Source organism: Hemibagrus wyckioides, linkage group LG17 (genome assembly GCF_019097595.1).
Source record: "Hemibagrus wyckioides isolate EC202008001 linkage group LG17, SWU_Hwy_1.0, whole genome shotgun sequence".
Taxonomy (NCBI): Eukaryota; Metazoa; Chordata; class Actinopteri; order Siluriformes; family Bagridae; genus Hemibagrus; species Hemibagrus wyckioides.
This window is the reverse complement of record NC_080726.1, coordinates 25,288,205-25,315,704: the sequence shown is the minus strand read 5'-3', so window position 1 is coordinate 25,315,704 and position 27,500 is coordinate 25,288,205. Positions and strand designations below refer to the sequence as shown.

The 27,500-nt window shown below is 41.3% G+C and overlaps 1 protein-coding gene across 8 annotated transcripts in view; it reads right to left on the bottom strand.

The window, feature by feature from the left end:
* LOC131367872 (cGMP-dependent 3',5'-cyclic phosphodiesterase) overlaps positions 1-27,500 on the bottom strand; it is a 221,786-nt gene that overhangs the window by 78,813 nt on the left and 115,473 nt on the right. For 7 of the 8 annotated variants that reach the window (XM_058413487.1, XM_058413479.1, XM_058413485.1 and 4 more), the window contains 4 exons: positions 21,568-21,657; positions 15,829-15,917; positions 3,506-3,615; positions 1,723-1,778 (listed from right to left, as the gene is read on the bottom strand). In XM_058413487.1, coding sequence (XP_058269470.1) covers positions 1,723-1,778; positions 3,506-3,615; positions 15,829-15,917; positions 21,568-21,657 — 345 coding nt within the window. Of the gene's footprint in view, positions 1-1,722; positions 1,779-3,505; positions 3,616-15,828; positions 15,918-21,567; positions 21,658-23,920; positions 25,552-27,500 lie in introns of those variants that run through there. The other variant, XM_058413486.1, reaches the window with a different exon arrangement.

Genomic DNA, 27,500 nt, shown 5'->3' with positions numbered 1-27,500 from the left:
AATTCACTGAGCTCCTGAGAGCGACCCATTCTTTCATAAATGTTTGTAGAAGCAGTGTGCATGCCTAGGTGCTGGATTTTATACACCTGTGGCCAATGAAGTGATTGGAACAAATAAATTCAAAATTTTCCTTCTGAGCCTGGTTCCTCTCAAGGTTTCTTCCTCAAATCTTCTCAGGGAGTTTTTCATTGCCACCATCGCTTCAGGCTTGCTCATACTTCTGTAAAGCTGCTTTGAGACAATGTCCATTGTTAAAAGCGCTATACAAATAAACTGAATTGAATTAAAATTGGAGGGGTGTCCCAAAACTTTTGGCAATATAGTGTACGTCAACATACAGAACCAAATCATTGCTCATGAGTATGTTAATGTCTGCTGTGATATCTCAGTCAAGTTAGTTGCTAAACCTGATCTTTGTAAGGAATTTTAGAAAACTTGCCCAGTTTTCACTGACAGTGTGCTTGTGTATTATCTTCCTCAGATGGGTTGTGCTAAAGCGAAGTGCTGTGGTAGCATTCTAATGCAATAATGATAAACATTACAACAATTAAAAAGTGTCACGCCTCACAGACCCTCCACCTGCTCTGAAAGACTGAGAGCCAGAGCGAGTTTCAGGATTATTTCCAACCCTAACCCTCATTATTTTACACATCCTAAACATCCTAATTAGCTAGATTTACACAGTTAACGCAATCCTGGTGATCACCATGAGCTGGAGCAGGTGTGTGGCTAATTTTGAGGGAAAACACAAACACACGGAGGAATTTTTTGGAGGAATCCTGTGGGATATCTTCATCCATGGTTAAGTTCTTCATTTCCCTTCATCTGAATGAACTAATGAATAAAATGTGGCTCTTTATTTAAAGTCTCTTAGCTGGAAGTATAGTCCTATAAACCTAAATGATGACCTTGCCTCTTCATGATGAAACGTTTGGGACATAAATTAGCTCATAAACTCAGACGTGCGTAAACATTAATGACGCCTCACGTTCTGAGCACTTTATGGAAAAGGTTTTATGAGCTACACGTTCCCTCATTAAAACATTACACAGTGGTAAATGAATACAATTTAATGAGCTTTGACAGAACGAGGGACTTAAATGGGCTGAAAAATGACCCGTACCGAGCAGGAATTATAACACTGATGATGAATTACTGTAACTGGTGTTTGACTTTGGACAAGCATTAAAAAGTTGAACTAAAAATGAAGATATTACTGAGAAACCATGCAGTGACACTCTGATATCAGATATATTGTACAAGAAAAGCTACTAAATGTTACAAAACTACTTTTGGTAAAAATTGAAAAGTTTCAGTGCAGATGAAGGTAAAAATGTAAAACCACTTTTGATTTTATATAAACAAAGTGAGCATGCTCCTCAAACTCTTTACTGTTCTTCAGGAAACTCACTCTGCTGTCTTGGGAGTATACACACAATTTACAATTTGCAGACATTCCATTTGGAAAGCATTTTGAATTTTGAAGCTTCTAACTTTTATGGAACCCATTTACTTCCATTTCCCTAATCAGATTCGCTGGAGTCGTACTTTTCATTTTTAGTGTGCGGGCGAAACTCCTCTGCACTGTGGGGAGGAACGATGATGTATTAAATCACAGGGTTTGGAGTGGAGTGCTCACTAAATCATCTCCAGAAATGCATCTTCTAATTGAGTGTGTGTGCGTGTGTGTGTGTGTTTGTGTGTGATAGAAAGCAAACTCACCAAAACAAGAGACATGACCTTGTCTTCATCCTCATCCACCAGTGGAAGGATCACAACTACATAGAGATGACATACACAGTATATAGAATATATAAGACTAAACACTCATATACTTGATCATTGTAATACATTTGCAATGTGTGTGTGTGTGTGTTTATTGTCTTATACGCCACTAACAGAAATAATTTCAATGCACTGAGAACAGACAAAAAGCCCGGTCACTCAAACGTCTAAGGCCTGATGTCACTAAATATTTATGTATTTCGTTATAACGAGCCTCCTGGTGGTCCATTGGCAGGATCCAGTGCTCTCATTGATGTGGCCCGGGTTCGGTTCCTGTGCAGGGAGCTAACCCAGCCACTGAGGGCTTAACTCTCAGTACTGGTCCCAAGCCCGGATGGGCTGCATCAGGAAGGGCATCCTGCGTAAAATCTGTGCCAAATCAAATATGTGGACCAGATGATCTGCAGTGCTGACCCTGAGCAGGGAGCAGCCGAAAGAGCAACAACAACAGCATTCATATCATTCTTTATAATGCTTTAGTGATCCTTTTTCCTGTTTAATGGTGGCGTATGGTTGAGTAATCAGACAGGATCAAGTGTTGCCTTAATGTGTCCCCTAAATTGTTAGCTGTAATAACTAATGGCGAGATAGTTAGATCTTAATTCATATTATTATGTCTTCTAATTAAGATTTTTAAAAAATTGGATCCTCTCCATCCCTTCCAATTTAGACTATCAGGACAAGTGTATCTTTTTGACCTGCTGCTCAAGCTGCGTCACAGGATGACGGCACACACACTGAGGAAAGCAGCATCTGCCCTCCTCTGCATACAGGAGCTCACACAGGGCCAGGAATGGCTAGTGTCGATGTGATTGACAGGAGAGAGAGAGAGAGAGAGAGTACTCTCCTCTTCTCCTCTCACACAAAGCTCTCTCGGCTCTCAGTCTTGTCAACCAGTTCAGATCTCAGCCGATGTGTGTAGCTCTATTTACGTCAAAGTTTTATTCTGTCTTTTGTGTGATTATTGGAAACTAGTGTTAATAAAAGAGCATGAACTAACAGGTGTAGTGATTCACATATGTTTTTTTACAATTAGCAAATGATAGTGACATCATGAGACAAACCTCAACATAGCAGAAATTTTTGTTTATCTTGAGACCCATGCTGGGATTTTAGTTGCTAACTTCTGATCGAACTAAATAACATCTGTATTACTAGAATCATTCAAGTCTGTTCGGTCCTCACAGCTTTATCTAAATCACATGGTCGCTGCACAGAACAGCACAGTGACGTACACATTAAATACAAAATGATGGGATGTCCCTTTACTACTTCCACAGCAAAACACGTACACCGAGGCTGTTGATGGTGGATTGATGGTGAGTTCCACTGTTACTGCGGTAAAAATAGAGAGATCAGAACATGGTGCTGAGTGTAGGTGTTCACCATGGCAACCAGAAACAGGGAAAGAAAGAGCGAGGGAGAGGTTAATGTTAAAGTTGAGAGATGAAAACTTCACAGCCTGAACACATTCTGTTCCCATCTCTCTCTCTTTCTCTCCATCTAAATCTCTTCAATTTTATCTCTTTCTGTCTCTATTCCTTTCTCTCTCTCTCCCTCCCTCTCTCTCTCTCCCTCTTTCTCTCTCCACTAAGCACCCAATCACTCTCACTCTAACAGCTAAAGTGGTGTACACTTTTAGACCACTGGCTGTAATTATGCCCTCTTGTTCTCACCCTTTCATGAGTGAATGCAAATGCACACACACACACACACACACCTCGCTTCTCAGGTGGGAGAGGTGCTGCCAGGCTTGTCCTCTGCTTCTCCTGCAGCTCTGTGGATGGCAGACCGACACACACCGCTCTCTTCTTCTGCACCAACACCTCCCTGAGGGACAGACAGACAGACAGACAGAGAGAGAGAGGGAGAGAGAGAGAGAGAGAGAGACAGGGAGAGGAAGAGAGAGGTATCTGTGAACACTAAAATCCCATGTGTCAAAAAAGTCAAGAATAATATACTCAAAAAAATGCAAACTCATATCATTAAATAATTCCTACTTCTTCCCAGAGTTCAGTCCACTGCACACCTGAGGGAATTATCTAACATGGTGGATAACTGACACTAACTAACTAACTGAATAGGATTTGGAGAAAAAACATCTGTATAACCAATGTGAGAACAATCTTTTTTTTATATATATATTTATATATGATTTATATATTTATAATTAATTAATATAATATAATATAATATACTGTATGTTGTGGCTTAGTAACAATTAGTTAGTTAGTTAGTTAGTTAGCTCTGAATCTGAAGTAATTTGTCAAGTTCACACACGAGCTAACAATTATCTACAAGCTAGATTTTTCATGTATAAATAATTAATGTTACATTAATTACTGAAAGCGGACAGAAATGACACTAATAATCATATTAACAACGTTCTTATATCGTACATTTTTGAGTAAGGCAGTGAATTTTACTGAGCATGGGAGTGAATCCTAAAGAAAAGTGAAAGATTCAGATTTTTCATGAATCGTTCTTAGTCCCTGCCAGGGCTTCTCGAGCCACCATGTTTAATCTATGACTCTAGATGACGGGGCAGTGAACGGTTAAGGCTCTGGGTTGTTAATTGTTAGGTCAGGGTTTGAGCCTCAGCACTGCTAAGCTGCCACTGCTGGACCCATGATCAAGGTCCTTAACTCTCTCTGCTCTAGGAGTGCTGTATCATGGCTGACCCTGTGCTCTGACCCCAACTTCCACAGCTGAGATATGAGATATGACTTCTGCTCTCCTCTCTTCTAGTTTCCTTCTGTAGCATCCTTTCTGGTGCTGAGGAATTTCTACACCTGCACTATGGAGAGCATCCTGAAGGCCTGGTTTGGGACAGATGAGCTCTCCGGAAGGTGGTGCAATCAGCCGAGCTGACCTGGAGTCCATCTACAGCAAGCGGTGCTGGACTGAGGTCAGGAGGATAGCAAATGACCTCATCACAATCGCAATGACAGACTTCATCAAAATAACAGACTCTTTTCTCTGTTGTGTTCAGGGAAGTGCTTCAGCTTCTTGAAGGTGAACACAGAGAGAAATCTTCTTCTTCCTTCCATTTAGGCCCTCAAGCAGGACAACACCTAGAGCCTGGACCTGCACTGGACTCCCACTTCCACAGCTGGACTTTTGCACAATTGCAACTCCACTACAGTACATGCACATTATATAACATTCTATATTCATATCCATTCCATTCATACCATACCATTCATACTATATGGGTGGTTAAGGCTCTGGGTCATTGACCAGAACATTCATTTTATTTTTTTAAGTGACTGTTTTGGAGTCATACTCATAGATCTGAAGAACTGAGAAATAACGGTTAACGATTAGAATTTATCTGATTTGTTTAGCAGTGTAATTTGGTCAGCAGCTCGAGCAAATCAGAAGTAGTTCCAAAAAACCTTGCTGTTACACACACCTGAGATCGACTTAACACAGCCATTAAGTGTACAGTTTTATATAAAATGGTAGCATATTGATTTAGGTGGCATATTAGTATAATTTTTTTTATCTTCTCTTCATTTCTGAGAACGCTTTTAGCTAGAATATGGGTAATAAAAGCAGTCCAGATGAGATCTGTTGGTTTGTCAGATCTGATTCTTCAGTTATATTTCCAAAAACCTTCAGAAAGATAATGGAACAGAACATTGTTAAAGAGTGAAAATTACAGGAATATGGTTAATAAGAGCCATTTCACACCTTTCACACACACACACACACACACACACACACCCTGTAGGATGTATAAAATAAATTGGCTGAGGTAGATGGGAATGATACAGCAAACTCTAGAGATTCTTTAAGAGGATTTTTTTTACAAGGTGTTAGTTCACCTGTTAGACATCTGATCACAAAAACAAGCCTGTATATGTGTGTGTGTGTGTGTGTGTGTGTGTGTTTGTGTGTGTGTATAATAGAGAGAAAGAGTGCAAGAGCATGCTAATGATGGCTCACTAACCCACGCACAGTTAAAATGAAGTTCTGCAATGTTCCCATGACAACTCAATATGCACTGTGTGAGTAACTATTGCCAAACACACACACACACACACACACACACACACACAGTCTGAAAGTTCAGGTATGCCACAAGGCTTTAGTATTTGTCCTCTGACTTCTTACTAACCCTCATTCACTGTCTGCTAAGTGTCTCTCTCTCTCTCTCTCCGTCTCTCTCTCTCTCTCTCCATCTCTCTCTCTATCACACACATTGGCACCAGAGTATTAAGAACCTGGTTCTCAATCTGGAGTCTTGTCTTTTCTTCTTCTGCTTTTGCACATATCTCTCTATCACTCCATTTCCGCACATTTCTGATAACAAGAAATGGTGTCTTTAAAAAAAATCCCTCTATTTACTACATGGAACTGCGATTAGCTCAAGGTCAAAACACAAGCGCTGCAAAAAAAGAGACAGGGAAGATAGAGTAAGGAGGAGAGAAATATCACTTATTTTTTTAATAAATAATGAGAGTGATTAGCATTTATCACACACGCACACACACACACACAATTTCAGGATTTTAAAGCCCTCTTGTTTGAGCCATGCTAATGCTGTTTTTTTCATGCTAATGGACTGATTAAAGCCTCCCTTTGCTGCTCTTTATCTCTCCATCTCTGATAAATGACAGGAAACTCAAAACACCTGCACAGGAAGAAAAGAGCTAAAAACAGAGCGACGGCATCCATGCATCCATCCCAGCCTTGTCCAGTCCAGCGCACGCTCACTAATCAGATAAAGCAACCGGTCAAATGATGTTGTTAGCGTGAACAGCGACGGTAATAAAAGGCGTTTGTTATCAGAGATTTGTCATTACAAAGGACAAAGGAATGGACTTCAGCAGCTGTCCAGGTGTTCTGATTACTGTGTGCATTTGAATGAGTTTTATATACTAATGGACTGATATGGTTTGAAATAAATCCAGACCAGAGAGCCAAAACAAACGCCTCATTTTATTTTCCCGAACCTCAGAGTTTCAGTGCTTGCGGTTTGAGAGTAACAAGAAAAGACAACGGGTTTTGTTTATTACTTTTTGAGCTGTCTGTAAAGTAAAAGTTGGCACCAGATTCTTCGAAGCTTTCATGGATTTTTTTGTACTTTTTGTGCATGTGTGACACAGCTGGTTTCCATTTAGCCCCGCCCACAAACATCCATAAAAGGCAATGTTCACAGAGAGATAAAAGAGTTAAAAAGTAGGCATTAACGGAGTAAAAACGTTTTTCCCAACTAACCAACCAAACTTCTTGTGTAACTGCTTCCAGAAATATTTTATGAATGAACAAATTTCTCTCACAAAACTTCAAACTTGTAAACTTTATGATAACAGCATTAAGAACGGATTAAGAAGACGAATGGACCTCCGTGTGCTAATGAAAACATCTGGAACTGTTAGAATTTGCTAATTCACTGAGAGTTTCTAAGGAAGTGTTGGGCGTTTCCATGGTAACATGATCATTACTCTAGCACAACAGCAAACTGAACAAATTGTTCTTTTTAAATATGAACGCATTGTAAAGTATAAATAAACAGTACGCTTTGATCACTATACAGTGGAAAGTAGTGTTCCTCAATCCAAGGAATAAGACAGAACTCTAAACAGCGCACTATATTATAACAAGGGAGCAAGGTGAGACTCTGAGCTTCAAACTTGGAGTTTGAGCTGTTGTGACTTTGATCTCAGGTCGTTGCCTTTAATGGCGATTGCTGAAAAAGTCCCAGAAAAGAACAAGGAGGAAGAAAATGAATCTGTTCTGGTGTTCAGACATCACCTGTGAAAAGGAAACGAGGAGCAGCAGAATCACGAGCAGACCAAATGTCATACCTGTTCTTTGGAGTGTGACAGAACCAATGATTTGTGTGAAAAAGGGCTTTTTATTTTTAGCTTCCGCCTTTCGCAGGTTTCCAAGGAAACCAGTTCACCGTCTCTATGAAGACGGCCAGTGCTGCTGCAAGAGAAGACAATTAGCCGCACGTCATAGCAGGAATCATTTTAATTTAGATTTTTATGATTAATCCGTCTGAAAGGGGAAAGAGTTTCGATGTGCTAAACGGACTTCTGAAAACTTTGAGTGCTCTTTTCTTTTTTTCCTCATATTTGTCCATTTAGTGGTGGATCAGAGGTTTTAAAACAGAATCACCCCAAATGAAGATAGGTGAGTGCTCTGGACAAGAAAAGAAGGAAAAACAGAGCGCGCGAGTGTCGTAGCTTTATCCGGTTGTCGCTATCAGATAAAGCGACTGGCAAAGTGATGGTGTTCGTGTGGACAGAGACGACAATAACAGGCATTTGTTATCAGTGATTTGTCTTTACAATGAAACAGATTTCATCAGTGTGTAAGTGTGAATGTGATGTGTGTGTGTGTGTGTGTGTGTGTGTGTGTGTGTAAATGGATTTAATACTAATATCATTACTAATATTAAAAAAAAAATTATTATTATAAATAAAGCAAGTCCTGACACAAATACCTCATTTTATTTCAGATCACTAATGTTAGCAATTCATTGCTTTCTCTGATTCAAACAAATAAACAAATAAATAAACAAACTAACTAACTAACTAACAAATAAACAAACAAATAAATAAATAAGTAAATGATACATTTAGAGGCACTATTAACTTTGTTAACATGATAACATTTCTCTAAATAAGTATGTAATAAAACTGGACAAACAAAAAATGCAAATTAATAATTCATTTATTTCCTTTTTTATTATTTAACATTCCTTTCCTGGAAGGAATACTTCGAGGATCTCCTCAATCCTACTGACACACCTTCTGTAGAGGAAGCAGAGGCTGAGGACTCAGAGGTAGATTCATCCATTACCCAAGCTGAAGTCACTGAGGTAGTCCAGCAGCTCCTTGGTGGCAAGGCTCTGGGAGTGGATGAGATTCGCCCTGAGTACCTTAAGTCTCTGGATGTTGTGGGGCTGTCTTGGCTGACACGTCTCTGCAACATAGCGTGGCAGTCAGGGACAGTGCCTCTGGACTGGGCGATCTCTTTTTAAGAAGGGGGATCGGAGGGTGTGTTCCAACTATAGGGGGATCACACTCCTCAGCCTCCCAGGGAAAGTCTATTCCAGGGTACTGGAGAGGAGAGTCCGACCTTTAGTCGAACCACGGATTCAGGAGGAACAGTGCTGGTTTCGTCCTAGTCGTGGGACACTGGACCAGCTCTATACTCTTCACAGGGTGCTTGAGGGTTCATGGGAGTTTGCCCAACCAGTCCACATGTGTTTTGTGGACTTGGAGAAGGCATTTGACCGTGTCCCTCGTGGCATCCTGTGGAAGGTGCTCTGGGAGTATGGGGTCCGTGGCCCTCTGTTAAGGGCTGTTCGGTCTCTGTATGACCAGAGCAGGAGCTTGGTTCGCTTTGTCGGCTGTAATTCAGATCTGTTCCCAGTGCATGTTGGACTCCAGCAGGGCTGTCCTTTGTCACCGGTTCTGTTCATTATTTTTATGGACAGAATTTCTAGGCGCAGCCAGGTGGTGGAGGGAGTCCGGTTTGGGGACCATAGGATTTCATCTCTGCTTTTTGCAGATGACGTTGTCCTGTTGGCTCCTTCGAGCCAGGACTTGCAGCGTGCGCTGGGGCAGTTCGCAGCCGAGTGCAAAGTGGCTGGGATGAGGATCAGCACCTCCAAATCCGTGGCCATGGTTCTCGACCGGAAAAAGGTGGTTTGTCCCCTCCAGGTTGGAGGGGTGTTCCTTCCTCAAGTGGAGGAGTTTAAGTATCTCGGGGTTTTGTTTACAAGTGAGGGAAGGATGGAGCGTGAGATTGACAGACGGATTGGTGCAGCGGCAGCAGCAATGCGGTCCAATACTGGTCTGTTGTGGTGAAGAAGGATCTGAGACAAAAGGCGAAGCTCTCGATTTACCAGTCAATCTACGTTCCTACTCTTACTTATGGTCATGAGCTTTGGGTTTCTTCGCAAGGTGGCGGGGCATTCCCTTAGACATAGGGTAAGGAGCTCTGTCACCCGGGAGGAGCTCGGAGTAGAGCTGCTGCTCCTCCACATCGAAAGGGGCCAGTTGAGGTGGCTTGGGCATCTGTTTCGGATGCCTCCTGGACGTCTCCCAGGGGAGGTGTTCCGGGCATGCCCAACCGGGAAGAGACCCCGGGGAAGACCCAGGACACGCTGGAGGAACTATGTCTCTCGGCTGACCTGGGAACGCCTTGAAATTCCCCCGGAAGAGCTGGAGGAAGTGGCTAGGGAGAAGGAAGTCTGGGCATCCCTGCTTAGACTGCTGCCCCTGCGACCCGGCTACGGATAAGCGGGAGACAATGAATGAATGAATGAATTATTTAACATTACTGAAAACCAAGCAATTCTATCAAATTCTATTTAAACACTATCTGCAAGCAAATGACACAAAACAGTAAGCTGAGCTGGAATAAAATCCTGTTTCCACATCGTATATTATTCTACATGTTCCCATGACTCTAACTCACTTAACTTAACTAACACTTAACAGTAACTAAAGTAAAGCCTTGAGTAAATAAAAATAATCCTGATAACAGCTTCAGACTCCTGATAACAGTACAAGCCCCGGAAGGGAGCGTGAAATTAGAAGCTCTAAATTTTCCACAGAATTAGGAATTCCTGTTTTTCCAGTAGTGTCAGTTTGATGGAATGAATAATTACAGTGGAATTAAGAAAGGCCAAGTGGACTGGAGATGTTTACTGACAAAGAGATTAGAGCTATTGGGCCAGGGGGTGGGGGGGGATGTGAGGAAGAAAGATGGATTATGGAGAGGGAGAGAGACAGAGAGAGATAGAGAGATGAATGAGAGGGAGAATAAGTGGAGGAAGAGAGTCTGAGTGCAGGTACTCAGGTTTCAGGTTTCTGACACACATGAGGAGGAGTAATCCTTCACAGTCGAGCTTTGATCCCCACTGAGCCTCTTATAGCACTCGTGTGAACTATATGTGTGTGTGTTTGTGTGTATATGTGTGTGTGTTTGTGTGTATATGTGTGTGTGTTTGTGTGTGTGTGTGTGTATAGACAGGATGACTTGAAAGATGACTCAATTTGACGAGCGCTTACTTTCCGCTTGAAACATGGTGGCTTTTAGAATTTTTTTTGTAATGAAAAGAGCTTTGATTTTTGTTTAAAGCAGACTAGCTTTTTAAATGAGAGACAAAGAACCGCTGTCATTAATGTGCATCAAAGAGATGTGAATATCACTGATGTGTGTGTGTGTGTGTGTGTGTGTGTGTCTTTATTATTAATAATGAGCAAAAAATGTGAGAGTTTGTGATAAATTATTAGTAAAATTAGTCTTATATTAGCCGCTACTGAGCTGCAGTAATGCAGAGATCAATTATAAAGCGCTATTAAGATAACTCTTGTGTGTGTGTGTGTGTGTGTGTGTGTGTGAGAGAGAGAGAGACCTCTAGCTTCATTACTGCTCACTGCTCATTACTGAGTCCAGACACTTAATCAATCCCGTCTGTTTTAATAAATCAGCAGTGGCGACGTCTTTACTCAGTGAGCACTGGGAACTGGGATGTAGACGTTCCTGTGAGAATCCCATCAAGAGGTTTTGGAATGTGATTAATCAGAATAAGGCAGTGTGTGTCTGTGTGTTTCACTATCGATTATGCTTTCAGTTCTGCTGAAGTGAGGAACCACACACACACACACACACACACACACACACACAGGTAATTGTATAATTGCACACACACCTCTATTACACATGAAAGGAACGAAACAAGATCAGCATGAAGTTCCTAAAACATGTCCAAGTGTTTTATTCTTCTTACACCGGAGCAATTAAATGAAACACTGCCATCCTTTTTATCCCTTTTCTACTTACATTTGTCACTTGTTATAGCAGCTATAAACAGTCTTCCCTCACCATCATCTCTTTATTCTCTTTCTTGAAGGTAATAAGTCATGTATCTACACTACGTACACATGAAGAGCGTACACTACTAGTTCTATAAAACTAACGAAAGGTGTTGGTGATTATAGCAAGCTAATCCTGACTATTCAAATATAATCATCTGTGGTGAGAAACTGGAGCAGGATCTCTGTGCCTCTGCTCTGAACAACATGCTGCAGTTAGAAATACACACTGCCCTGTGTGATCTACTGTGACAGACTATCAGAGGAGATTTAATGGAAAATAAGATTTCTGTTTTAGAGATCAAACAAAGCCACAGAGAGAGAGAGAGAGAGAGAGAGAGGGGCTGTTAGTGTTGAAGTGTCAGAGAAATGAAAACGGTGTCTGACATCAGTTACATCAGATATCTGATCTGCTTTTACTGTGAAAACAACAGAGCAGGAAGACGATATCTGTCTTTTTGTGTCTGACATTTGAACACAAAGAGAGCTGTGAGTCCGACACTTTAGATCTCATCTGTCTGACTTGTCTCCTTTGTGTCAATCAGAGCCACACGTAAAGCAGGGTTTCTCTTACTGACCTACTGTACAGTCCAGAACTTCAAAAACTGTCCTTATTTCAGCATTTTCCCCAAACTAGCTATTGACTGCGCCCGGTGTTTATAAATTCACTGAGATTTCGTTTAAAACCAAGACTGTTCAATTGAAAGACCGTGGGATCGTGTGCCATGTTTGAAGATGATTCCTCGTCACACTGAACAAGATCCTGCACAGGAAATTCGATCAGACTGTGTGATAACGTGCCTCCATGTCAGATTATGCAATTAAGATCCTTTAACAATAGACCTGTGATTAAAGAACCTTCTGTTTACGTCATCAGTGTGATCTGGAAATCAGCTGATGGAGAAGCACACACTGATTCCTCACAGCTCGAGGAGAGAAGGAGATCTTTCCTGTCTGTTAGCATGTTTCTGTATCTGCAGCAGTCACACTACCGTCTCACCTCATTAGCAGAAAATGATTTTACAACGTGAAACCTGTTCAATTCAGTCGAAACCTGTACATCAAAAAACCATCCCTAAACTGAGAAATCCTCCCGTTATCATCCAAACAGCTTCAAATCATTTATAGTGCACTTTTATAGATTTATTGTAAAGAATGATGGCTGTAAAAAAAAAAAAAAGAAAAGCCAGAAAATAGTCTCTGAGGATTTTGGATTGAAGCGAAATATCTATAACTGCAAAACAAACTGCGACAGTCACTAACTGCCAGGCTTCTGTATTAAGATTAAGAGCTTTTAATCCAAAAATCTCAATAGACCATCGCTGAAAAAGAAATTCTATAACAACAACAGATTCATACAGAATAGAATTCCAGACGACTAGAAATTGTGGGTCACATTACATAGAGTTGAACATTCCTGTACTGCTTTCATTTCCACTAATCAACTGAATTACACACGATCCCAGAGGACCAAAATGTCAGAAATCTCATGACTGAAAATTCTAGAACTGAAATTCTACACAATAATGTACAAAGCATAAAGCCACAGAACCACAACAGATCCAGAAATTCTAGACTAGAGCTCTAGATGTGTGCAGAAACATTTCAACACACACACACACACACACACACGCACACACACACACACACACACAGACGCACACACACACGCACACACACACACACACAGACGCACACACACACATGCACACACACAGACGCACACACACACGCACACGCACACACACACACACACACACAGACGCACACACACACACACACACAGAGACGCACAGACGCACACACACACACAGACGCACACAGACACACACACGCACAGACAGACACACACACACGCACACACACAGACAGACACACACACACGCACACAGACACACACACACAGATACACACACACACACGCACACAGACACACACAGACGCACACACACTCACGCACACATGCACACACACAGACGCACACAGACACACACAGATGCACACAGACACACACACACACACAGACAGAGGCACACACACACACACAGACAGACACAGACACACACACAGATGCACAAAGACAGACACACACACACAGACGCACACAGACACAAACACACACGCACACACACACACACACAGATGGACACAGACAGACACACACACACACAGATGCACACACACAGATGCACACAGACACACACAGATGCACACAGACACACACAGACAGAGGCACACACACACACACACACACACAGACAGACACAGACACACACACAGAAGCACACAGACACAAACACACACACACACACACAGAAGCACACAGATACACACACAGACACACACAGACACACACACAGACAGAGGCACACACACACAGACAGACACACACACACACACACAGATGCACAAAGACAGACACACACACACACAGACGCACACAGACACAAACACACACGCACACACACACACACACACAGATGCACACACACAGACGCACACAGACACACACACACAGACAGAGGCACACACACACACACACACAGAGGGACACAGACACACACACAGAAGCACACAGACACAAACACACACACACAGAAGCACACAGATACACACACACAGACACAAACACACACACACACACAGACGCACACAGACACAAACACACGCACACACAGACACACACACAGATGCACACAGACACACACACACAGACAGAGGCACACACACACACACAGACGGACACAGACACACACACAGAAGCACACAGACACAAACACACACACACACAGAAGCACACAGATACACACACACAGACGCACACAGACACATACACGCACACACAGACGCACACAGATGCACACACACACAGACAGAGGCACACACACACACAGACGCACACAGACACAAACACACACACACACACACAAATGCACACAGACAGACACACACACACACACAAACGCACACAGACACACACACAGATGCACACAAACACACACACAGACGCACACAGACACAAGCACACACCCACACACACGAATGCACACAGACAGACACACACATACAGATGCACACACACACAGACGCACACAGACACACACACACACACACACAAAGACGCACACAGACACAAACAAACACGCACACACACACACAGATGCACACAGACAGACACACACACACAGATGCACACACACACAGACGCACACAGACACACACAGATGCACACACACACAGACGCACATAGACACACACAGACGGACACAGACACACACACACAGATGCACACAGACACAAACACACACGCACACACAGATGCACACAGACAAACACACACACACACAGATGCACACACACACAGACGCACACAGACACACACACAGATGCACACACACACACACACACAGACAGAGGCACACACACAGATGGACACAGACACACACACACACAGACGCACACAGACACACACACAGATGCACACACACACACACACACAGATGCACACAGACAGACACACACACACACCTTTCTTCTACAAGAGAAGATGAAAGGGGAGGAAATTAAAGCCATAAATAAAAGGACTAAATGATGGGAATAGCAGGATATTGTGTGTGTGTGTGTGTGTGTGTGTGTGTGCGCGTGTGTGTGGGTGTGTGTGTATGGGTGTGTGTGTGTGTGTGTGTGTGTGTGGGTGTGTGTGTGTGTGTGTGTGTGGGTGTGAGTGTCAGTCCACCCTTTACACCATGCCCAAAAGGTTTTATGTTTACTGATAATGTCAAGAATCTGTCAGTGCTTTGTGTTTTAGTGAGATAGAGCCGTCACAGGTTTAATGAAGCTCCTAGATTATGACAATGTATACTCACTACACACACACAAACACACTCACACACACACACACACACAAACACACTCACACACACACACACAAACATACACACACACACACAGACACACAAACATACACACTCACACACACACACAAACATACACACACACACACACACACAAACATACACACTCACACACACACAAACACACACGCACACACACAAACATACACACATGCACGCACACACACAAACATACACACACACACACACACACACACAAACATACACACACACACACACACACACACACATACACACGCACACAAAATTTATTTTCCCCACCCTTTTCCCCACCCACTTACCTGAGCTTGCCTTCTGCATGAAGGTCATGAGGTGGATCTTCACATCGCATCTGAGACTCGGCCTCCAGCAGATACACAAACACGCTCTCCTGAGGACACACACACACACCTGTGACAAACCATCTCTCTATGACAAACATAACACACCTAATCCTCATTTGCTCAGTTGTATAAATGAGATAAACGTGAGTGTTCTGGATAAAAGGTGTATAGCTCTGGTCTCTCATCATCTCCAGTGTGACAGACAGCTGATACACTACTCAGTTCATCCACAGTGCTAGGTGTGGTGAGCTCATCAGGTTCCTCACATCAGCACTAACTGATCTGGAGGAGACAAGTGATGAAGTCTGTTAGCTGGAGCAGAACTAAAGCAGGAGGTTTCTGGTCTGAATGATGAGAGATTCTGCTCCCTCATGTGTCCTATTTATAACCTGAGGAACATCTTCACCAGCCGCAGACTGAAAACTCAGCAAGATTGAAAGTTTTTTGAAATCCCTCAGGCTTAAGGTTTACCTTCTTTTACTCACACACACACACACACTTCTACATACACACACACACACACTTCTACATACACACACACACACTTCTACATACACACACACACACTTCTACATATACACACACACACACTTCTAAATACACACACACACACACTTCTACATACACACACACACACACTTCTACATACACACACACACACTTCTACATACACACACACACACACTTCTACACACACACACACACTTCTACATACACACACACACACACTTCTACACACACACACACTTCTACATACACACACACACTTCTACATACACACACACACACTTCTACATACACACACACACACTTCTACACACACACACATACACTTCTACACACACACACACACACACTTCTACATACACACACACACACACACTTCTACACACACACACACACACTTCTACATACACACACACACTTCTACACACACACACACACTTCTACATACACACACACACTTCTACATACACACACACACACTTCTACATACACACACACACACACACACACTTCTACACACACACACACACACACTTCTACATACACACACACACACTTCTACACACACATACACTTCTACATACACACACACACACTTCTACACACACACACACACACACACTTCTACATACACACACACACACTTCTACATACACACACACACACTTCTACACACACACACATACACTTCTACATACACACACACACACACACTTCTACACACACACACACACATTTCTCAACACACAGATACACACCTCTACACCCACACATAAACAAACACACATTTTTCAACACAGATACACACCTCTACACCCACACACACATTTCTCAACACACAGATACACACCTCTACACCCATCCACACACACACACACATTTCTTAACAGACAGATTCAAATCCGCTACACACAACCACACATACACATATTTCTAAGCACACAGATACATAATTCTACACACACACACACACACACACTTCTACACACACACACACTTCTACACACACACACACACACACATTTCTCAACACACAGATACACACCTCTACACCCACACATACACAAACACACACATTTTTCAACACAGATACACACCTCTACACCCATCCACACACACACACATTTCTTAACAGACAGATTCAAATCCTCTACACACAACCACACATACACATATTTCTAAGCACACAGATACATAATTCTACACACACACACACATCTCACATACACACACATGCACGAACACACAGACACACAATGCTACAATTCGTACAAAAACATCCATAAACTCATCAGTAAAAACCTACACATTCACTGTAACACTGACCCGCTCACTGACCACACTTAACTTCTAATAAATCAAAGACCATCACATTTCTGCAAGAAACCTCTTCCAAAATTCCCTCTGGGATTAATAAAGTCATCTATCTTCAGGGTTCCTCAGTAGAACCCTTTTTATTAGCTAAGAATCCTTTTGTGTTCAATGCACACACACACACACACATACAGGCCACACCTCCTTTCATTTCTCCTTTAATCCCTCTATCATTTTCATCATGATTATTAGCTTTTCAGAAGGAAACTCACTAGATTGGTGAACAGGAACCTGCTCTCAATAAGTCTGTTTGTGTGTGTGTGTATGTGTATGTGTGTGTGTGTGTGTGTGTGAGGTTAATCAAATGCAAAGCACTCTCATCACGCCATAGGCTCAGTTAATCGCCACGGCGACAGAACAGCGCAACCCCAATTAGGTACCAGGCGAACTGTTCTCGCACTAACACACTGCACCAGCATGCAGCTGTCAGTGTGTGTGTGTGTGTGTGTGTGTGTGTGTGTTACTGATTTCAGCATAAAGCACAGAGCAGCTTGCCTTGCCCATTTTAATTTAACCAAATGTCAAGGAGAAGTGTGTGTGTGTGTTTGGGGGCATAAAAACGCACATTTTAATTCACAAAGGCATCACATGAGGTCAATACAATAACACTGGATTAGTGCATCATGCCCTGTCTCTCTTTTTTCTCTCTCTTGTGGCTAATAAAAAAATCTGTGCTTGTCATGTGACTGAGAAACTGCAAAGAAGTGTAAACTTTATGGACCTTGCTTTGGTCACTGATGTGCAGTCATATTGGAACAGGAAGAGGTCATCCCCAAACTGTTCCCACAAAGTTGTGAGCATGAAATTGTCCAAAATAACTTGGTATGAAGCATTAAGAGTTCCTTTCACTGGAACTAAGGGGCCAAGCCCAACCCCTGAAAAACAACACCTGAACTCAATGATTTGGATTGGAAAACTTTTGCCAATGTAGTGTATCAGCGATTATACACTATATTGCCAAAAGTATTCGCTCACCTGCCTTGACTCACATATGAACTTAAGTGACATCCCATTCCTAATCCATAGGGTTCAATATGACGTCGGTCCACCCTTTGCAGCTATAACAGCTTCAACTCTTCTGGGAAGGCTGTCCACAAGGTTTAGGAGTGTGCTTATGGGAATTTTTGACCATTCTTCCAGAAGCGCATTTGTGAGGTCACACACTGATGTTGGACGAGAAGGCCTGGCTCTCAGTCTCTGCTCTAATTCATCCCAAAGGTGTTCTATCGGGTTGAGGTCAGGACTCTGTGCAGGCCAGTCAAGTTCATCCACACCAGACTCTGTCATCCATGTCTTTATGGACCTTGCTTTGGTCACTGGTGCACAGTCATGTTGGAAGAGGAAGGGGCCAGCTCCAAACTGTTCCCACAAAGTTGGGAGCATGGAATTGTCCAAAATGTCTTGGTATGCTGAAGCATTCAGAGTTCCTTTCACTGGAACTAAGGGGCCAAGCCCAGCTCCTGAAAAACAACCCCACACCATAATCCCCCCTCCACCAAACTTTACACTTGGCACAATGCAGTCAGACAAGTACCGTTCTCCTGGCAACCGCCAAACCCAGACTCGTCCATCAGATTGCCAGATGGGATGCAGCTGCTCGGCCATGGAACCCCATTCCATGAAGCTCTCTGCACACTGTTCTTGAGCTAATCTGAAGGCCACATGAAGTTTGGAGGTCTGTAGCGATTGACTCTGCAGAAAGTTGGCGACCTCTTCGCACTATGCGCCTCAGCATCCGCTGACCCCGCTCCGTCAGTTTACGTGGCCTACCACTTCGTGGCTGAGTTGCTGTTGTTCCCAAACACTTCCACGTTCTTATAATACAGCTGACAGTTGACTGTGGAATATTTAGGAGCGAGGAAATTTCACGACTGGATTTGTTGCACAGGTGGCATCCTATCACAGTTCCACGCTGGAATTCACTGAGCTCCTGAGAGCGACCCATTCTTTCACAAATGTTTGTAAAAACAGTCTGCATGCCTAGGTGCTTGATTTTATACACCTGTGGCCATGGAAGTGATTGGAACACCTGATTCTGATTATTTGGATGGGTGAGCGAATATTTTTGGCAATATAGTGTACATGGTTTTTGTGTCTCATGAAAAACTCCACCACAAATTCATGAATCAATCTGCATCTGATTCATTAATGAGTCTGTGACTGCTCAATCTGATCCTGATTCATAAACAACTCTGGATCTGATTCACAAACAACTCTGAATCTGATTCATAAACAACTCTGAATCTGATTCATATATATATATATATATATATATGAACATACATTATATATATATATATATACTATATTATCAATTACACACGATTTTGCAAAGGTCCCTGTGAATGAGCTGTTACCATCAAATCAATAATGTATTAGTTTAAGTGATTTTAATAAATAGTAAATATACTGTGATATTTATGGGGGTCTGTGGAATAGTTTATACACTGGAAAGGTCCCTGATGAAAAAAAGCTTTGAGACTGAATACAGAATGTATTATTAATAACAGATATTTGATATTTGGTCTAATGAAATATCATTTATTCAGAAATAGGTTTGTTTGTATCATTTTTCTATAGTAATTGCTGTAATTCTGTTGATTTTTCACTCTCAGGTGTGTGGATTTAGTGTAAGCCCCACTGTCAGATACAATCCACATCACAGTGTACTACATGCTAAAGCCTAGTGCCCTTAAAACCCTCCTCACTAATCACTTTCATATAATCACATCACTTTCATATAATCACATCATACTCATATAATCACATCATACTCATATAATCACATCATACTCATATAATCACATCACTTTCATATAATCACATCACTTTCATATAATCACATCATACTCATATAATCACATCATACTCATATAATCACATCATACTCATATAATCACATCATACTCATATAATCACATCACTTTCATATAATCACATCATACTCATATAATCACATCATACTCATATAATCACATCATACTCATATAATCACATCACTTTCATATAATCACATCATACTCATATAATCACATCATACTCATATAATCACATCATACTCATATAATCACATCACTTTCATATAATCACATCATACTCATATAATCACATCACTTTCATATAATCACATCATACTCATATAATCACATCACTTTCATATAATCACATCATACTCATATAATCACATCATACTCATATAATCACATCATACTCATATAATCACATCACTTTCATATAATCACATCATACTCATATAATCACATCACTTTCATATAATCACATCATACTCATATAATCACATCATACTCATATAATCACATCACTTTCATATAATCACATCACTTTCATATAATCACATCATACTCATACCCTGATCTGAGTAAATCAGGATTTAGTTATTCCATACTCGGTTGCCTGCAGGACTCACTCTACTGTTCTGTGCATTTTAATCATTATATAAGAATAACTTCTTGTTTTTCTGAAGTTGTATGTACAAATCCAGTCTGATTCATGAACTCATCTGAAAGTAATTCACAAATATCTGATTGATTCTCAAGTGAGTCTGATTTATAAACATGTCTGATATGTTATGGTATATAAAAAACAAGAGCTGAATTGAGTACAAATCATCAGACAAATGATGAAACAAACTGCTTACTTCATATTTCTGGATACTATCTATCTATCTATCTATCTATCTATCTATCTATCTATCTATCTATCTATCTATCTATCTATCTATTGCTCTGTGTACTATTATCTAATTCACATACTCTGTGTGTGTGTGTGTGTGTGTGTGTGTGTTACTGTACATACCACTTTTGGCAGCACAGCCTCCAGTGTGTCTTTAATGGCCGCCCGGAGACTGCTGGCATCAACAATAGATGCCAGCTGCAGCAATGCATCCTGGGAAAAGACACAAGAGAATAAGTCATAAGATTGGTTAAAGCTTAAAATTGAACAAACAAAAAACAAAAGTGAGATAGTGAAGCCTCTCATGAATCTCGACGATGAGCTCATTCCACTGTAAACATGATAAACACACACAGACACACACAGACACACACACGCACACACACACACACACATTTTCATTTATATATGTTCATACTTAGCTATGTCTAGCTTTGTTATGCGGTGCCTTGGAGGTCAATCAATCAACTTTGACCCCTGCTCTTTGGCTCTAATCATCATTAAATATGTTTGTGTAATGAGTCTGATGATTAGAGTGGAGGTTCAGACATTCGATCGTTGGTGTAACGAGTCGTTAAATAAGAGACATTAAAACACCTGTGAGACTGAGTACAAATGAGAGAGAGAGAGAGAGAGAGAGAGAGAGAGAGAGAGAGAGAAAGAGATAAAGAGAGAGATAAAGAGAGAGAGAGAGAGAGAGACACCGAAGTGACAGATAGACAGGTGCAGGTGTGGTGATAATGTATTTATGTAAATGTAATTATAAATATTAGAGGTAGCTAGATGTAGAGTATGAATGGACGGATAAATTCAATCAATTAAAACTTTAAAAATAGGGTTGATAGATGAATATGCAAATGGATGGATGGATGGATGGATGGATGGATGGATGGATGGATGGATGGATGGATGGATGATTTAATGGATGGATTAATGGATGGATGGATGGATGAAATGATAAGTGGGCAGATGGATGGATTGATAAATAAAAAGAAAAAGATTTAAGACATAAGAATGAAAGCAGTCAGATGAGATACAGAGAACAAACATTACTGCTGCTTATTATCCCTGTTACTCTCTCTCTCTCACTCTCTCTCTCTCTCTCTCTCTCCCACTCAACCGCACACTAACAGCACATTCAGTCCTCCACATTGATCCCACTTTCAATTTACAGAGGCTGAATTGACTGAGAACCTTTTAAAAAGAGACCCTTAAACACACACAAACAGACACACACACAGATACACACAAACACACACACACACATCCCTCAAGGACAAATCTGACTGATTTAGGGATTTCTAGGAAGCTGAAAGATAAACACAGTCAGCACTGGACTAGAACAAATAAACAACTATTTTCTTTCTTAATAAACCTTGAACATAGGCTCCGCCCCCTCACATTTAAATTAGTGACTGTAACAAAATGTAGGAAGTGATGTAGAGGATTAAATGTAAATACACAACTCAATCCATGTGTGTTGATGTGTTTGACATCATTATGGCACAGACAGAGATACTATGGGTATCTAAGGGAAATTACATTCAGGATGAAGAATACTTTCTATTTGAACTGCACCATTAAAACCAGTGTGTCACATATAAACCTATGAAAAAGAATAAAATATGTTATAAAAGAATAAAAAATATAAAGTTTGCTGTGCTGAAAACTGCATTGTAGCATTGTGAGTGTGAGAGAGTAAGGGGATTAGACACACGCTGGAAGGAATTAGAACGAATGATGACGGACAGAATAGATGAAAATTGATGCTAATGTCTCAGGCGGCAGGTTTGTGTGTGTGTAAGTGTGTGTGTGTGTGTGTGTGTGTGTGTGTGTTAAATATTCATTGCATGCCTGTCCTTCAAATGTCACAGCACTCAGTTTGATTGCTATTCTTATCTGAGGTGTTGGTTAATTAGGCTCCTGAATTTGAAGAAAGAGAGAAAGAGAGAGAACTGGGGGAGAGAGAGACAAAGAGACAGAGAGAGAGAGACAAAGAGACAGAAAGAAAGAAAGAAAGAAAGAAAGAAAGAAAGAAAGAAAGAAAGAAAGAAAGAAAGAAAGAAAGAAAGAAAGAAAGAAGAAACACAAAAGGACAAAAAGAGAGAGACAGAGCAAAATGGACAGAGGGAGAGGGACAGAAAGAAAGAAAGACAGAGGGGGCAGAGAGACAAAGAGACAGTAAGAGAGAGACCGAGCAAGAGGGACAGAGGGAGAGGGACAGAGAGGATGAGAGAGAGAGAGAAAAAGAGAGAGAGAGAGAGAGAGAGAGAGAGAGAGAGAGAGAGAGAGACAGAGAGACGGTGTGGTGTGATGATGTGGAGTAACTGTTATCACACTGAAGTTGATTATTTTCCTGTAACATTTTTTATTTATTAATCGTAATTTTTATGCATTTCTTGTTACTTTATCTAATACAACAGTTAATTCCTGCTGTCACTTACATGATAACAGCTATATAGTCTCATTCCCTCACCTAAAAAAATGCAGCTTGTCATGTGACTGAGAAACTGGGAAGACGTGTAAACTCCTCTGTCCTGAAGATTCACCTCTGACTGATCCAAAGTGCTGGCACTGGAGACTCCTTCCAGATAAGTCATCTCCTTGCAGAAAACTTCACCATGTCATATCTCACCACATCTGTCAATAAGCTGTTTCTATAGAACCCCTGATGTATCAGAGCGGGCGCATATTATTAATACGGACCTGTGATTTGCAGCTGCAGGACTCGGAGCTGCTGTTCCACCAATCACAGTGCAGAACTCTGAGCAGCTCGGTGCTATCATCTATTAAGGTGATGACTGTAAATCGTTGCTGTAAATGTCATTGTGTGCACTTTTACCTAACGAGGTCTGGGGGTCAGGGCAAATTCAGAAAGTCTGTCATTTAAACCCCCAACAAAAAGGCCACACGTGTCGACTCAGAAGTGTGTAGGCGCTTCATCACATGAGCGGCTGAATAGGATGCGTTTATAGATCCACTTGTTTAAGAGCTAGCTTGCTAATTAAACATGACACCAGCTGTCATGAATCACTTCTGGGGGAAAAAAGGTCAAATCTAATACTACGGCTCTCTGACGTCATGCAGTTTGTCCTTATGGAGGAAGACTTCAATGTTCTGTGATGAATTTCTGTATCAAAGAAGGTTTTAGGAGAACCTATAATATACATTACACAATAATATAACAAATCTGTGGAATTCTTAGTCGTGGATTGTGTTTTTTTGTTTTGTTCAGGTTAAAGAAGCCCAGAATCTTTAATTATCCCAAAAAAGCCTCCTGAAGTACCTCATGAAGAGTGAGCTAAAACCCTAAATTACACAAGAACTCAAAGAACCCTTGAAGAACCCTTTGTCCTGAGGTTGCACATATTAAAGAGTGGATCTTCAGTACGATGGATTGCAGCAGGGTGTTTTTGTCTCATCATGTTTCTCAGTCCATCTCACACTTTTTCTCTCACCCTGCCATTTTCTCCATGAAATGAGTTCCTCAAATCTCCAGCTGCAGCTCTGAACCACTGGAAGCTTTCAGTTTCATTAACACTGCATTATTAGACTCTACCTGTTATTTAGCACTCCTGTCCTTCTCTCTCTCTCTCTCTCTCTCTCTCTCTCTCTCTCTGAAGTGAACATAAAGGGCTGAGGACAACGCCCACAGAGTCTTAATATAGAATTTAATCTGCAGCACTGCTGTTCCAGCGGTTATGTAAACACACGTGTATAATGTGCGTCACTTTGTCGTGTTTGTGTGTACGTTTTGCATGTGGCAGTAATAAGTCTAATGAAATGTACTAAATTTACGACCCTCTATCGCTCCATCCCGCCTCCATCTCTTTGTCCTCTTTGTATGTTCTGCTGTGAGTCTCCTGTGACTTATTGCTTAATGTTTTTTCCCCAAAAGCATTACAAAACATTTCTACCCACAATGCATGTAGGTGTCGGGCCATATCGCAGCCGTTTCTTCGCTTCTCCATTATCCTAAAGGATTACACAGCACAGCACGACCTTTAGTATCGGGGGGACTGGAATGAGTTTTCACATCCCATGAGGAGGTCCACTGCATACCCCACAGCCTATATATATATACTGTACATATATATATATATATATATAACACGTGTGTGTTCAAGAGACACAATAAATGTAAAAAAATAAAATAAATAAAAATAGAAGGTTTAATGAGAATGAGAGAATAAATTTGGGGTTGGAGCTGGGCACTGTCATGGGTGGGGTGAGGGTGGAGTGTGGGTGGGGCGAGGGTGGAGTGTGGGTGGGGCCAACATATTCCATTCATATTCCAATCACAATTGTGTGATTTTAAAGATACTTAAATGATCAGTATATAGGAGTGGTGCAAAGGGGTGGTGCAAAGGGGTGGAGCTTCAGACCAACATCATTAGGCTACGAGTCAGAATCTAAAGATATATTTTAATATACTTATAAAAGAAAGGAACAAATGATCCTTTATCACACCTTCTCTTCATTCATATTTTATTCCACTTTAGCCAAGCAGTAAAATATTACTGATGTTTTTTTAAGCTATGGAGACACTCCAAAGAGTTTTTCTAAGAATAAATGTAGCATTTGCATAAAACGAGTCAAACCCCAGTTGTTCCCAACTCTCTCTCTCTCTCACTCTCCCTCTCTCTCTCTTTCCCTGGCTTGTACTTCATTAACCTGACATTATTAAAGCACAGTTCACACCTCATTTTTAATATCAGACCCATAAGTTATGGCACGCCTGAAGGGATCAGTCGTCTCTTCCGAACATCACCTCCACAAATCCCTCACCTTCATCTCTGATCCCCGTCCAATTCACTTTATTAACTCATAACCGTATAATCTCACACTGTAAACCAGCCCGATGGTTCTAATACCACAGCCTGTGTGTACTGCTGTTTTAATGTTTGGTCTGTCGTAACACATCTGTACGGTGTTAACGCTGTTAGAGCAAAATGTCCACAGATGAATGAAATAAGTGTGTAGGATTCCAGTCTCTCTGAATATTTCAGCATGACTATGTGATATCATTACAGTGGGAACAACACATCTGTGTATCTAGAAAATACAAATAAATCTTAAAACCCTTAAAGCTTCTATGTAGAACACAACAGAAGAATAGTTTTCATAAGCACCATGACAAAACGCTAAAACCCTCAAAGCTCTGAGAGAACTGTCTTTTTGTGGGCGTGCTTTTAGCATCCTGGTTGCCATGGTTTCACTGGTACTGCCGAGGTAGTGCGATATCCAAAACACGCTATTTAACCAGCGTCCGGCACATTCACAACACACACACAACACACACACATGCTGTGATGGATGATGGGTGGATGGATGGACGGATGGACGGATGGATGATGGGTAGATGTATGAATGGATGGATGGATGAAAATTTTTCCGGTTCACTTTTTTCAGGTTTTTGTTTTTTTTATTCTGCAACTTTTTAAAAATAACTCATGACTGAAGTTTTCAGTAACTGTTGGCATTTTCTTTGCCAAACCTGTCTGGTGTACAGATTGTGTGTGTGTGTGTGTGTGTGTGTGCGTGTGTGTGTGTGTTGGGGGGGGGGGATGGTGAGCATTTAGAGAAGATTGGAGGTCTCGGTTCTGTCTAATCCATTGAGAGTTTGCTGCAGCAGATTATAAAGCAGATGTTGCCAGATTTCAGACAGCAGAAAATCTTCAGGAATCGAGGGATTAGTGCGAGTTTGGCAGCCGAAGAGAGAGAAAGAATTAATGGAGATAGAGTGTGACGGGAAAGCTGGAGGGGCAGGAAGGAGGAGGAACTTGTAGAAGTTATAATGTGTTCTGATTCAAATCATTTCTTTTGGTTTTGAAAGGAGAAAAACACTTGGATTTAAATTTCAGCATTTACTGTGAAGAACTAGAATATTCTGCTATCAGATATTACAGAGAACAGAACACACACACACACACACACACACAAACAGAAAAGCATGAATGACGTCTGCTCAGTATTGTTAGATATTTTTGGGCACCGTCGTGATGCTAAACCTTTCTTCCGCTAATTTAAATAACAAATGCCAAAGGGAGATGGTG